Source organism: Equus quagga, chromosome 4 (genome assembly GCF_021613505.1).
Source record: "Equus quagga isolate Etosha38 chromosome 4, UCLA_HA_Equagga_1.0, whole genome shotgun sequence".
Classification (NCBI taxonomy): Eukaryota; Metazoa; Chordata; class Mammalia; order Perissodactyla; family Equidae; genus Equus; species Equus quagga.
The window spans coordinates 12,038,721-12,052,822 of record NC_060270.1 but is presented as its reverse complement, the minus strand read 5'-3'; the positions used below and the strand labels follow the sequence as shown (position 1 = coordinate 12,052,822).

At 38.1% G+C, this 14,102-nt stretch overlaps 1 protein-coding gene across 1 annotated transcript in view; it reads left to right on the top strand.

Annotated features, from left to right (window-relative positions):
* MORC1 (MORC family CW-type zinc finger 1) overlaps window positions 1–14,102 on the top strand; it is a 164,215-nt gene that overhangs the window by 72,599 nt on the left and 77,514 nt on the right. Inside the window, exon 15 of the mRNA XM_046658774.1 lies at window positions 11,981–12,109. Coding sequence (XP_046514730.1) covers window positions 11,981–12,109 — 129 coding nt within the window. The remainder of the gene's footprint in view (window positions 1–11,980; window positions 12,110–14,102) is intronic.

Here is a 14,102-nt window from a genome sequence, read left to right as displayed (position 1 = left end):
ATTTTACTGTTTGTGTGAAGCAGGAGTAGAACTCTGTACTGCTTAGCAAATTGCATTGGATAAAAACTTGATGTGAGAAGAACTAGAGATAAAATTAAAACATTAAAAACTGATATAGACATTTTGCCTGACTGATTTATATGGCATAAATAAGTACTCTGAAATTGTTACTTCGTGCCAGCTCCCACCAAATAGCGGGATGGCTCAGGAGTTCCTTGGATTGACTTCTGTTTTTCAAAAATAATCACATACTTAGATTTTATCCATTTATACTGCTTTCACCTGATAATTGAAATTATCACCAGTGACGGCACTTACGCTTCCTTTCCTTTCTGCCTGTACTTGTATTATATTCATGATAATGACATTTTTTTACATCTACAATGAAGTTTCTTGCTAAAATGTCTCAGAGGATCTCACCTACCTTGCAAATAAAATACTCAGAAGCCTAGCACCCTTCTTTTGTCTGGGATTAAATCTACTTTGATTCTTACAGTTTCCGTTTTGCCTGCCTGACCCAGAAGCAAGACCTCAAAGCACTCTTCGTTTTTACCCTGCTTATGTGTCCCTTAGTAAGAAGAGTAAGTTGTATTCAATGACTCTGAATTTAAAATGATGCAATCAAAATTAAACATAAGTTGTATTCACAAAAAAAAAATTAGAATCTTTAGACTTTTGAGAACATGGAGTCAGTCAGTGGGCTTGTGTATGTCCAAGTCAAGTAAGGAGCGTCCTGGTAGAAAGGTAAGCTGTGCTAACCCAGGGACTGAGGAGACTGAGACAGCTGAGTGGGCTGTTGCCCATGATCATACAGAACTCTTTATGAAAATGCTGCAGGTTAGATTATTATGTCTAATTTTGATTTCCGCATTTTAGAGAGAATTGGAAAAACTGGTGTATACCAAAGAATAGTAATGACAACGACTAAATGAAAACATATTGTAAAAAAGAGAAAAAAGCTATCTCTTCCTGGGGAAAGGACCAGAAGAAGAAGAGTAAAAGTTATTTCTTCCCGAGGAAAGAACCAGAGGAGACCTAACATTCCTTGGTTTTGTTTTTGAAGGTTTCTCATCATGAGTTCTCCGACCCTTCTCCTTCTAGTCTCTGGTGCAAGGAATGACATGGTACGAACTGGGAGCCTGGAAGCCCAGGGGAACATCGGAGTATGGCTAGGTGTCCTTGAATTCATGTCTACCAATAATGGTCCAAAATGGCATTATGCCTCATACGTACATATGCTACAGCATTTCAAATATGTATAGAGGTGGTTTTGGGCAGTAAAATGTAAAATCACACAAATGCGTCATTAAATTCATAGTTTATTTTTTTGGTCATCATGTATTTTCTCAGGTTCAAAGGTGGTGGTTCTGAAATTTTTTTTTCAGCTTAAGGAAGCTCTCTTGGGAAACTACTGATATAGAATGAGAGAAAATCATCCTCCATTGGCAGTTGAGGTAATGAAGTTGACCTTTAGGGCGAGTTGGACCAAATCTGCAGATTCCCAGAGTTTGGTCTGGAGCCTACTATGCTCACACTAGAGTTGAGAAGTGAAAACATTCTGACTGCAGCGCCACCTACTTCTGCCATTGACTGTACCCATAATGTGAGACTGGTCCATCCCCACTCTGCCACACCCAGGAGCCAAGAAGAATGGGGCTGCAAGCACCTCCACTGAAGACATCTTACCTTGCTTTCCTTCAATTCAGATAGAGCCCTTTGGGAAGTGATTATATAGGACCTCGCTTATCTCACATGCACTACAGACTCTAAGTCATCATGGCGGCTCTTCCTAAGTGGCGATTGGCCTCATGGTCCTTCTCAAGAGCATACAGGCATCACTACCAACTGATTTGAGTCGGCATGTCACTTGAAACCAGTTTACTGTCCCTAATGCAGAGATTCCATCAGTAATGTAGATGGTAAATGATTGCGCCATGGATCAGCTTAGGAAGGAGTGGCCTGATGTCTGGCTTAGCTAAGAACAAGAGGGGTGGTGACAAACGGCAACATTCAACAGAGGAGGAGGTGTGATTTACAGCCCCTGAGAATGGATATGTAATTTCTATCTCAGGAGATCTTTGAAAATAGAATATAATCATCTACGTAAGCACAGAACTACCTGAAGGCAGGGGCCTGATTTAAGTACCTTCTCCGTCATAGGATTTTCCTGGTGCTTTGATTTCATAAACTGTTTTAGACTTCCTTATTGTAATTGAAACCTTCAGTTTGGTATTTTATTACTGAATTTTATTACTTCTCCCTTGGCTAATTGATTCCCTGGATGTCCTTGTACCTTCTATAAACAGATATGAAAAGGACATCTGGGAGGGTGTTACATTGCTCCTATTTTTAAGAGGCAAAATCTAACCGTTTGAACTGTTCTTTTAGTTACTGATTTTGGGCAATTTTTAGTAAGTTATACAGTAGTTACCATTGTTTTATCTTAGTTTTTAAGAGGCTCCTGAAAAATTAATCAGATTAATTTAAACATTAAGAATCTTCTGAATAAAGTACTCCATACGTAGCTGGCAGTAAATTACATTTTCACAGTTTTCCTCAGATACTTGTTCTAGAAATTAGGACTTTAATTCTCTGCATTAATCGCTGATTTTTCTGCTAATTTAACAGACTTGCTGATTATTCAAACAAAAGTCTCAAGATATGTATTCCTTTATAGTTTTGAATATTACCTGTTTGCTTGCAGCCATTTCCTACTTACAAAAGTAAACTGAATTTTTAAATCAGAATACGTTGAGAATGTTAATAATTTTGGAATTAATAAATTTTGCATTATCTACATAGCTTTCTTCATAGGTGAGTGGAAATATTTAAGATGTAAAAAATCAAGTACTTTTTCATGTTTTGAAATTTCATTTCTTTGCTCTTAATTGACTTCTGGATGAAAGGGCAATTTAAAAACCTTCATTAAGACACATTAACAACAGCATCAGTTATTAAAACCATATGTTGAAAATATCTATAATTATATACCACTCCATAGTGATGGCCAACCTAATATAATGAATTATTATTATTATTAATTTTACTATTTCTTGCCAGACTAGGATAGATAAGAATCTTTTCAGCTTTATTGGGGTGTGGTTGACAAATATATATATATATATACTTAAAGTATATAACATGATTTGAGATATATACACATTGTGAAATATTTACCACAATTAGTTAATTAGCATATCAATCACCTCACGTAGTTACCTTTTCACTTATGTGTGGGTGAGAATGCTTAAGATTTGCTTTCTTAGCAACTTTCAAGTATACAATAAAGTATTCTTAACTATAGTCACTATGCTGTACGTTAGCTCTTCAGAACTTAAGCACCTTATAAATGAGACTTTGCACCCTTTTACCAACTTCTCCCCATTTCCCCTCCCTCAGCCACTGACAACCACCATTCAGTTTCTGTTTCTATGAGTTAAACATTATTTTTTTTTTTAGATTTCACCATGTAGATGTGATATCATACACCATTTGTCTTTGGCTTATTTCACTTAGCATAATTATGGCTGAAAAAAATACATATATCACATTTTCTTTATCCATTCAGCTACAACAGACGCCTAGGTTGTTTCCATATCTTGGCTATTGTAAATAATGCTGCAATGAAGACGGGAGTGCAGCTATCTCTTTAAGATACTGATTTCCTTTTCTTCGGATATGTACCCAGAAGTAGGATCTCTGGATCGTATAGTAGTTCTATTTTTAATTTTTTGAGGAACCTCCTCACCGTTTTCCGTAATGGTTGTGCCAGTTTACCTTCCCGCCAGCAGTGCACAAGGGTTCCCTTTTCTCCACATCCTAACACTGATCTGTTCTCTTTTTGATAATAGCCACCCTAACAAGCGTGAGGTGATATCTCATTGTGATTTTGACTTGCATTTCCTTGATAATTAGTGATGTTTAGCACCTTTTCATGTACCTGTTGGCCATTTATATGCCTTTTTTTGGAAAATTGTTTATTCAGATCCTTTGCCCATTTTTTAATCAGAGTATTTTGGTTTTTTGCTATTGAATTGTATGAGTTCCTTGTATATTTTAGATATTAACCCTTTATCACCCCTTATCAGAGATATGGTTTGCAAATATTTTCTCCCATTCTGTATGTTGCCTTTTCATTTTGTTGATGGTTTCCTTTGCTGTGCAGACGCTTTTCAGTTTGATTTGGTTCCACTTGGTTTGTTTTCTTCGTCCTTTTTTCTTTTTTGCTTTTGTTGTTATATCCAAAAAAATCGTTTCCCAGACCAATGTCAGGAAACTTTTTCCCTGTTTTTTTCTAGGAGTTTTATGGTTTCAGGTCCTACATTTAAGCCTTTATGCATTTCAAGTTGATTTTTATGAGTGGTGTAAGATAGGGTCCAGTTTCCTTCTTCTGCATGTGGATATTCAAATTTCCCAGCACCATTTATTGCAGAGACCATCCTTCCCCCGATGTGTGTTCTTAGTGCTCTTGTTCGAGATTAGTTGGCCATATATGTGTGAGTTTATTTCTGAGATTTCTACTCCGTTCCATTTGTCTGTGTGTCTGTTTTTATCCCAGTGCTATACTGTTTATTTTTTTGGTGAGGAAGATTCACACTGAACTAATATCCATTACCAATCTTCCTCTTTTTGCTTCAGGAAGATTGTCACTGAGCTAACATCTGTGTCAGTCTTCCTCTATTTTGTATGTAGGACACCGCCACAGCATGGCTTGCTGAGCAGTGTGTAGGACTGCGTCTGGGATCTGAACATGTGGAACCCCAGGCCGCCGAAGCAAAGCGCATGAACTTAACCACTATGCAACCCAGCCAGCCGCTATACTGTTTTGATTACTGTAGCTTTGTAATATACTTTGAAATCAGGAAGTGTGATGCCTCTAGCTTTGTTACTCTTTCTCAAGATTGCTTTAGCTATTCAGGGTCTTTTGTGGTTCCATATGAATTTTGGGATTGTTTTTTATACTTCTGTGAAAAATGTCATATGAATTTTTCCTAATTTTCGTAGGAATTGCATTGACTCTGTAGATTGGTTTGAGTGGTATGGACATTTAAAAAATAGTAATTTTTATAATCCGAGAACTCAGAGTATCTTTCCATTTATTTGTGTCATCTTCAGTTTCTTTCATCAGCGTCTTGCAGTTTTCCGTGTATAGATCTTTCACCTCCTTGGTTAAATTTAGTCCTAAGTATTTTATTGTTTTTGATGCCATTGTGAATAATATTGCTTTCCTAATTTTTCTTTCAGATAGGTTGTAGTTAGTGTACAGAAATGCAACAGATTGTTGTATGTTGATTTTGCATCCTGCAACTTTACTGAATTTGTTGATTAGTTCTAACAGTTTTTTGGTGGAGTCTTTATGTTGACCATATATAAAATATCATGTCATCTGAAAGCAGAGAAAATTTTACTCCTTCCTTGCTGATTTGGACGGCCTTTATTTCTTTTCCATACCTAATTGCTCTGGCTAGGACTTCTAATGGTATGCTGAATAGAAGTGGCAAGAGTGGACATCCTTGTCTTGTTCCTGATCTCGAAGAAAAGCTTTTAACTTTTCACCATTGAGTGTGATGTTAGCTGTGAGCTTATCATATATGGCCTTTATTATGTTGGGGTACCTTCCTTCTATACGTAATTTGTTGAGAGTTTTATCATGAAAGGTTGTTGAATTTTATCAAATGCTCTTTCTGCATCTATTGAGATGATCATATGATTTTTATCCTTCATTCCACTAATGTGTTGTATCACATTTGTTGATTTGTATGTGTCGAACCATGCTTCCATCCAGGGATAAATCCCACTGATCATAGTATATCATCTTTTTATTATGCTGTTAGTTTGGTCTGCTTCTATTTTGTTGAGGCTTTTTGCATCTATGTTCATCAGTGATATTAGTCTGTACTTTTCCTTTCTTGTAGTGTCCTTATCTGGTTTTGGAATCAGGGTAATGCTGGCCTTGTAAAATGAGTTTGGAAGTATGCCCTCCTCTCAAGTTTTTTGGAAGAGTTTGAGAAAGATAGACATTAATTCTTCCTTAAATGTTTGATAGAATTCACCAGTGAAGTGTCTGGTCCTGGGCTTTTATTTGTTGGGAGACTTTTGATTACTGATTCAATCTCCTTACTAGTTATAGTTTTTTCAGATTTTCTATTCATAAGTCAGTCTTGGAAGTTTGTGTGTTTCTAGGAATTTACCCATTTCCTCTAGGTTATACAATTTGTTAGCATATAGTTGTTCCTAGTAGTCTCGTATGATCCTTTGTATTTCTGCAGTGTCAGTTGTGATGTCTCCTTTCGTTTCTGATTTTATTTTTTTGAATCTTCACTATTTCTTTCTTAGTCTGGTTAAGAATTTGTCAATCTTGTTTATCTTCTCAAAAAGCAGCTCTTAGTTTCATTAACCTCTTCTATTGTTTTTCTATTCTATATTTCATTTGTTTCTGCTCTGAACTTTGCTATTTCATTCCTTCTGCTAACTTTGGGTTTAGTTTATTCTTCTTTTTCTAGTTTCTTGAGGTGTAAAAAGTAGGTTGTTTATTTGAGATCTTTCTTGTTTCTTTTCGTTTGTCTTCTTTTTTTTTTTTTTTGATGAGGAAGATTGGCCCTGAGCTAACATCTGTTGCCAGTCTTCCTCTATTTTATATGTGGGATGCCACCGCAGCATGACTTGATGAGTGCTGTGTAGGTCTGCACCTGGGATCTGAACCTGTGAGCCCCAGGCTGCCGAAGTGGAGTGTGCAAACTTCACTACGCCGCCGGGCTGGCCCCAAGATCTTTCTTGTTTGTTAATGTAATTGTTTATCACTGTGAACTTTGCTCTTAGAACTACTTTTGTTGCATCCGGTAGGTTTTGGGTGCTGTGTTTCCATTTTCATTTATCTTAATGTATTTTTAAATTTCCCTTTTGATTTCTTCTTTGACCCGTCGGTTGTTCAGAAGCGTGTTGTTTACTTTCCATGTATTTGTGAATTTCCATCTTTTCTCCTGTTACTAATTTTTAATTTTATACCATTATGGTTAGAAAAGATACTTGATATGGTTTCAGTCTTTGTAAATTTGTTAAGGCTTGTTTTGTCACCTAACGTATGATCTGTCCTGGAGAATGCTTCCTGTGCATTTGAGAAGAGTGTATATTCTGCTGCTGGTGGATGAAATATTGAGTGAATGTCTTTCAGGTCCATTTGATCTAAAGTATGGCAAGTCCATTATTTCCTTATGATTTTCTCTCTGGATGATCTATTCATTATTGAAAGTGGAGTAATGAAGTCCCCTACTATCATTGCATTACTGGCTATTTCTGCCTTGAGATCTGTTAATATTTGCTTAATGTATTTTGCTAAAATGTTATTTTATTTTATTTTTTTTCTTTTTCTCCCCAAATCCCCTCAGTACATAGTTGCATAGTTTAGTTGTGGGTCCTTCTAGTTGTGGCATGTGGGATGCCACTTCAGCAAGGCCTGATGAGCTGTGCCATGTCCATGCCCAGGATCCAAACTGTCAAAACCCTGGGCTGCCGAAGCAGAACGCATGCACTTCACCACTCGGCCACAGGGCCAGCCTCTAAAATGTTATTTTAGATAAAAATATTAAATATATTTATCTGATGTTAGGTATATATATATATATATATTTATAATTGTTATATCTTCCTGATGAATTGACACCTTTATCATTATATAATGACCTTCTTTGTCTCTTGTTACGTTTTTGACTTCAGTGTATTTTGTCTAAGTATAGCTACTCCTGCTCTCTTTTGGTTTCCATTTGCATGGAAATTCTTTTTCTGTCCCTTCACTTTTGAACTTATGTGTGTCCGTAAAACTGGAGTGAGTCCCTTGTAGGCAGCATATAGTTAGTCTTATGTTTTATTCATTCAGCTACTTTGTCCTTTTTATTTTATTATTTTTGGTGAGGAAGATTCACCCTGAGCTGATAGACATTGTCAATCTTCCTCTTTTTTTTTGTTGCTTGAAGATTAGCCCTGAGCTAACATCTGTGCCAGTCTTCCTCCACTTTGTATGTGGGATGCCACCATGGCATGGTTGATGAGCGGAGAAGGTCAGCGCCCAGGATCCAAACCCGTGAACCCGGGCCGCTGAAGCAGAGCACACAGAACTTTAGCCACTCGGCCACAGGGCTGGCCTCACTCTGTCTTTTGATTGGAGAACTTAGTCCATTTACATTTAAAGTAATTATTGATAGACAAGGACTTATTGCCATCCTGTTAATTGTTTTCTGGCTGCTTTGCAGTTCCTTTGTTTCTTTCTTCCTCTCTTGTTGTCTTTCTTTGTGATACGATGATTTTCCATGGTGATGTGCTTTGAATCCTCTCTATTTATCTTTTGTGTATCTCCTGTAGGTTTTTGCTTTGTGGTTACCATGAGGCTTACATAATACGCCTTCCGGTTATTACAGTTTATTTTAAGCTTATAACAACTTCAGTTGCATACAAAAACTCTACCTTTTTACTCCCTCCGCCCACACACATTTTATGTATTTATTTAACAATTTATGTGTTTTTGTATTGTATATTCATCAAGAAATTATTGTAGCTATAGTTCTGCTCACTACTTTTGCCTTCTAATGTTTATACTAGGGTTGAGTGATCTGTATGCCACCATTACAGTGTTCGAGTATTCTGAATTTGACTATATACTTACCTGTACTAGTGAGTGTTATATTTTCATATTTTTAAGTTATTCATTAGTGTCCTTTCATTTCAACTTGAAGAGCTCCCTTTAGTATTTCTTGTAAGGCAGATCTAATGGTAGTAAACTCCCTCAGTGTGTGTTTGTTTGGGAAATTCTTTATCCTTCATTCCTGAGGGACAGCTTGGCAGGTTTTTTTTTCTTTCAGCACTTTGATTATATCTTCCTACAGTCTCCTGTCTTGCAAGGTTTCTGCTGAAAAATTCATGGACAGACTTATGGGGGTTCCCTTTATGCTAGGAATTTTTTTGTAGGGTTGCTGTATCAATCTCTACAGACTGAGTAACATAAAAGCGAAAATAGAAACTGACATGATATGTTTCCTCGCAATGCCATCCCTCTGGCCAACTTACTTATCCAGTTGCTGAAGCATCTACCTAGTCTTCAGGATCCACTCCGTGGAAATTTGTTTTAATAACACATTCAAGTTGTGTACGTTGGAGTAGCTTTTCTCTGAAGAAAAAATGGTGAAATTCTGTTGGCAGTTAGGAAAGGCATTTCTGACCACCTGAATAAAAAACTCTGGTTGTTTTCTTTATCCTGCTATCTGCCTTGAATAGTATAATATCTTGTATCAGTCCTGGTCATTAGATGTTTTGGCTACTGAGTGTTCTCATTTCTGCCTTCGATAGCCAGTAATTCTTTAGTATTATTTAGTCCTGTAAGTAAACATTAAGCTCTGTGTGTCAGCTATTGAAAACGAGATCCTAAATGTAGCCACTATCTTCAAGGATTTCACTATCCAAGGGGAAAAATAGGCATAAAGTGAACTAAAGAGTAATATGTAGGTGTTACAAGAGTGGCGTAACCACACAGCAGGTATCACCCTGCCCTCGAGGGGTGTGTGCTTATGTTTCTAATATCCTAGTAGTTTTACCACTCTTAAAATGTTTGTGTTGGGGTTCATGGTTGATATCCGTTTTATAAATTAGCTGTGTTGTGTTAACTGTGTTTACTTAATGTTTTCAGGGAGAGACATTATTTCACTTTCATTTTATCCCAAACAACACATTAATGAGGTATTTTATCAAGAGTAGCACAGTATCTTTTGAGGGCTTGCTCGGTACAAGATGCTGAGCTGTGTGTTGCGGGCCTACAGGGTCATAAAGCACAGCTCCTTCTTTGAAAAGGTACAGTCTTCTCAAGGAAGTAACATTTAGAGGACAAGTACGATACAGTTACAACTTAAATTTCTTCAGGACGCTATGGTGTTTAATATGCCTTCACGTTTATTCTTTATGATAACCCGCTAAGGCAGGTTACTGTAAACATTTGCTTTATGGATAAGAAAAGTTAGTGGCTTCCCACAATTACACAACTGGTGTGGCACAGACAGACGTCAAAGCCACCCGACTTTAACCTACAGCACCTCCTGCCTTGACATTGTAAGAACTGAGTAGTTCATTTGGAAATCAGAGAACAAGCCCTCACAAGCCCCATCCAGACACCAAAGAGGATATCAGGATCTGGTGTGCCGCGAAGAAGTGGGCTGCGCTGGGCCAAGACCAGATGCTGAGAAAGGGCAAAAAACTGAACATCTGAGTTGAGCAAAGCCCAAGAAACAGAATCCAAAGGGAAATTTGAGGGGAGAGCTGTTAGGGATTTTGTGAGGAGACCCGGGAGTTTGTGAGGGCAGCTTTCAGCCCACCCGGGGGCGAAGCCCCATTTGAAGGCCGAGTCCCTCCCCTGTGGTCTTCAAGGCACCCAGCGTTCTGACCCAAAGCTTTAACAGGAGGAGGAAGGTGGGAGGATATTTACTTGTATTTCACGTGGATTACAGTCATACGTGGATGTAGGCCCGGCTGTATTTCATATGTTTTATTTCTGAGATTTATATTTTAGAACCTCACTTCTTGAACTTTATACGTTGATGAAATGTTCTATATCTGCTACATTTCCACATGCGGCTAGTGGTTACCCCCTTGGACAGAATGGTAAACATAGATTGTTTTTTTAAAAGAAATATTTTTTTTAAAGATTTTTTTATTTTTATTTTTTTCCTTTTTCTCCCCAAAGCCCCCCAGTACATAGTTGTACATTCTTCGTTGTGGGTCCTTTTAGTTGTGGCATGTGGGATACTGCCTCAGCGTGGTTTGATGAGCAGTGCCATGTCCGCGCCCAGGATTCGAACCAACGAAACACTGGGCCGCCTGCAGCGGAGCGAGCGAACTTAACCACTCGGCCACGGGGCCAGCCCCTAAAAAAATATTTTTAATGTAATGCATGCACATGTAAAAAATATTCAAGTAAAAAATGAAAAGTGAAAGTGTCTTCTCCTGCCTTCCTCTCAGCCTCGCTCCCTTTCTCCAGTGGCATCCACTATTAAAACTTTCTTTGGTATCCTTTCGGGAAAGGAGAAGTGTGTACATCAAAATTTCATATGTATATGCTTTTTATAAGTTACAAAAATTGCTTGTGCTAGTTATGCTGTTTTACATCTTTTTCTTGTTAGAACTCTATCTTGGATGTCTTGATGCAACAATACATTTAGCTCTAACTCCCTGTTTTAAAGGATGTCTAGTGTTCCCTTGTTTGGAAATGGAATTTATCAATTCCCTATTCTAAACTTTTAAGTTGTTTCTATTTTTTTTTTTTTTTTTGGCTATTCAAACAGTGCTGTGAGATATCTAGCCATTGTTTTGTATGTTTGCAGGGAAGATTCCTAGCATTTCAATTTGCTGGATTAAAGGATAGGAACACAGCCTCCTCAAGAGGACTCCTTAATGGTCCTCCATGACAAGGGGTGTTTCTAAGCAAGGAGGGAGCAGAGAATCTGATGTGAGGGTAGGACAGAAACAATAAAGACTGGAACTAAAGGGAACCAGAGACGAAATAAAGGTGACGAAACGCTGGCTGTGAGACAAGATGATAAATATTTGTATCGGTAGTCCTAAAGGTGGCCTTTAAGTTTAATCAGTACTGTCCTTCCTAGGAGTATTTAAGAAAAAATTTTAAATGTCAGTGTATTTTATCATAACGATAAAAGTATGTATATATTTTTATAACTGCTGTTGTGTTTAGTTTTATTATAAAGATATTGCATATTTATTATATGTAGTTTAGAAAATGCAAGAAAGTATAAAGCAGAAAAATTTCACCCATACTCAGAGAAACCAATATGAATATTTTAATCTATTTCTGTATATGCATTAGTTTTTGCATAGTTGAGATCATAGTGTATATACATGAGTTTATATCCAGACTTTCCTTTGCTTACCGTCTTGATCTCAGTGATTTTATTCACTTTCGTTATTCTTTGCCTGCTTTCTTTTACAGGTAATAGAAATCTAACATTGTTTTGGAATGAATTTGGATGCCAGAATAACAAGGACATGGAGAAATCTTTGGATTCTATTCAGTGTCAAAGAAGGCAAGCCATGGCCATCCCATTCATCATTCAGTGTGGTGAGTGTCGAATTGCATTCTAAGCAGCAAACATTTAATGAGTTCCTAACATGCATGTCATTGTTTTAAAAAATGGGGCAGGAGGGAGACAAAGCTGGGTAAGACAGAGTTCTTGCTTTCAAAGAGGTTAGAGTCTAGGAGAGATGTTGAGATAAGTTTGTAAATAATTGTAATAGAGATGAACATAAATTAAATGATGTAGAGGCCGGCCCGGTGGTGCAGCGGCTAAGTTCACATGCACTGCTTCAGTGGCCCAGGGTTCGCTGGTTTGGATCCCGGGTGCAGACCTAGCACTGCTTATCAAGCCATGCTGTGGTAGGCATCCCACATATAAAGTAGAGGAAGATGGGCACAGATGTTGGCTCAGGGCCACTCTTCCTCAGCAAAAAGAGGAGGATTGGCGGCAGATGTTAACTCAGGGCTAATCTTCCTCAAAAAAAAATAAAAAAGATGTAACACAGGCATAAAGTTCTTTGAGGATTAGCAAAGAAAGGGAGGAGGAGGAAGTTGAGGCAAGGCTTCATGACAGAGGTGGCCTTCGTCATGGTCTTTAAAATAGGATTTTGATAGGCAGAGATGTAGTGGGAGATGTGTGTTAATATCAAGTGTAGACTTCAGCTAAAATTTTTGTTGTAGAATAATAGAAACTGTCATCTTTCTATTTTAATACCTTGCACTGTGTTCAATATGTAGTAGATACTTAGTAATTGACTATTAAATGAATGAATGATGAATAAATAATAAAAGACAGAAATATTATGTTGAGTAAACATGTTAAAGGGCCTTGAAAGCCAGGATAAGGAGTTTTTGTTGTGATAAGCAATGGAGAGACAGTGGGAGTTTTCCAGTAGGAGAATGACTTCTTTGAAGCATTGAGCACTTACTGTGTGCCTCTGATACGTCTTCTGCCCACTCTGCCAAGGGTTAGAGAATTGCAGACACTCTGCTCTCTGCAAGGAATCTGCCGTCCAGCGATGAAGGCAGACAAGCAAGCACATGGTGGTATGTGAAATGCTGGAGTTATTCATACAGTGCTGGGGACACCTCCCCAACCTTGGGCCCAGGCTGGTCAAAGAGGTCCTGACCAGTTGGGTGTAGCTTGTAGTAAGGTGCCTTGGGAGCTCAGGGAAGGCTGGTTTGGAGGAGGGCTAGAGCCGAGGTTGGGGCCAGACCTCTGAGGAGAGTACCGGCATATTCCAGGATCAGATGAGAAAATGTAAATGTCTGAGTAAAGGCGTGGCAGTGGGATTTAAGAGGAGTGTCCATGACAGATATTTAGAAGATAAAGTTGAGGAAATCAATGACTGTATGCCCCAACTTATTGGGTGAAAGTAGTAATGGCTAAAAATTACTGTGTGTTTTTGATGTGTGCAAGGTTCTGCCAGAATCCAATCTCCAGTACCTGAGAGCAGGATGAAATCGGGCAAATTCCTTGGTTTCTCGAAGCCTCAGTGTCCTTATTTATAAAATGAGGTTAGCATTTGTAGCTCCTTCATCCAGTTTTGTGAAAATAAAATGAATTAACATATGTAAAGTTTACTGAGTGCTTAGGATAGTGTGTTACAGTTCTCCAGAGAAACAGAACCTGTGGGATAGATAGATAGATGTTTATTTATTTTTTTATAAGAAATTGGCTCACATGATTGTGGAGACTGACAAGTCCCAAGATCTCAGTCAGCAAGCTGGGGACCAGGAGAGCCAGTGGTCAATTCCACTTTGAGTCTGAAGGCCTGAGAACCAGAAGACCCATGGTACAGTTGCAGTCTGAATGTTGGCAGGCTCCACATGCAGGAAGACCTGATGTTTTAGTTTGAGTCTGATGGCAGGGAAATACTGATGTCCCAGCTCAAGGCAGTCAGGAAGGAGAAGGTCCTTTTTACGTGCAAAAGGATCAGCCTTTTTGTTCTATTCAGGCCTTCAACTGATGGGATAAGGCCCACCCACACTGGGGAGGGCAGTCTGCTTCACTAAGTCCGCTGATTCAAATGTTAAT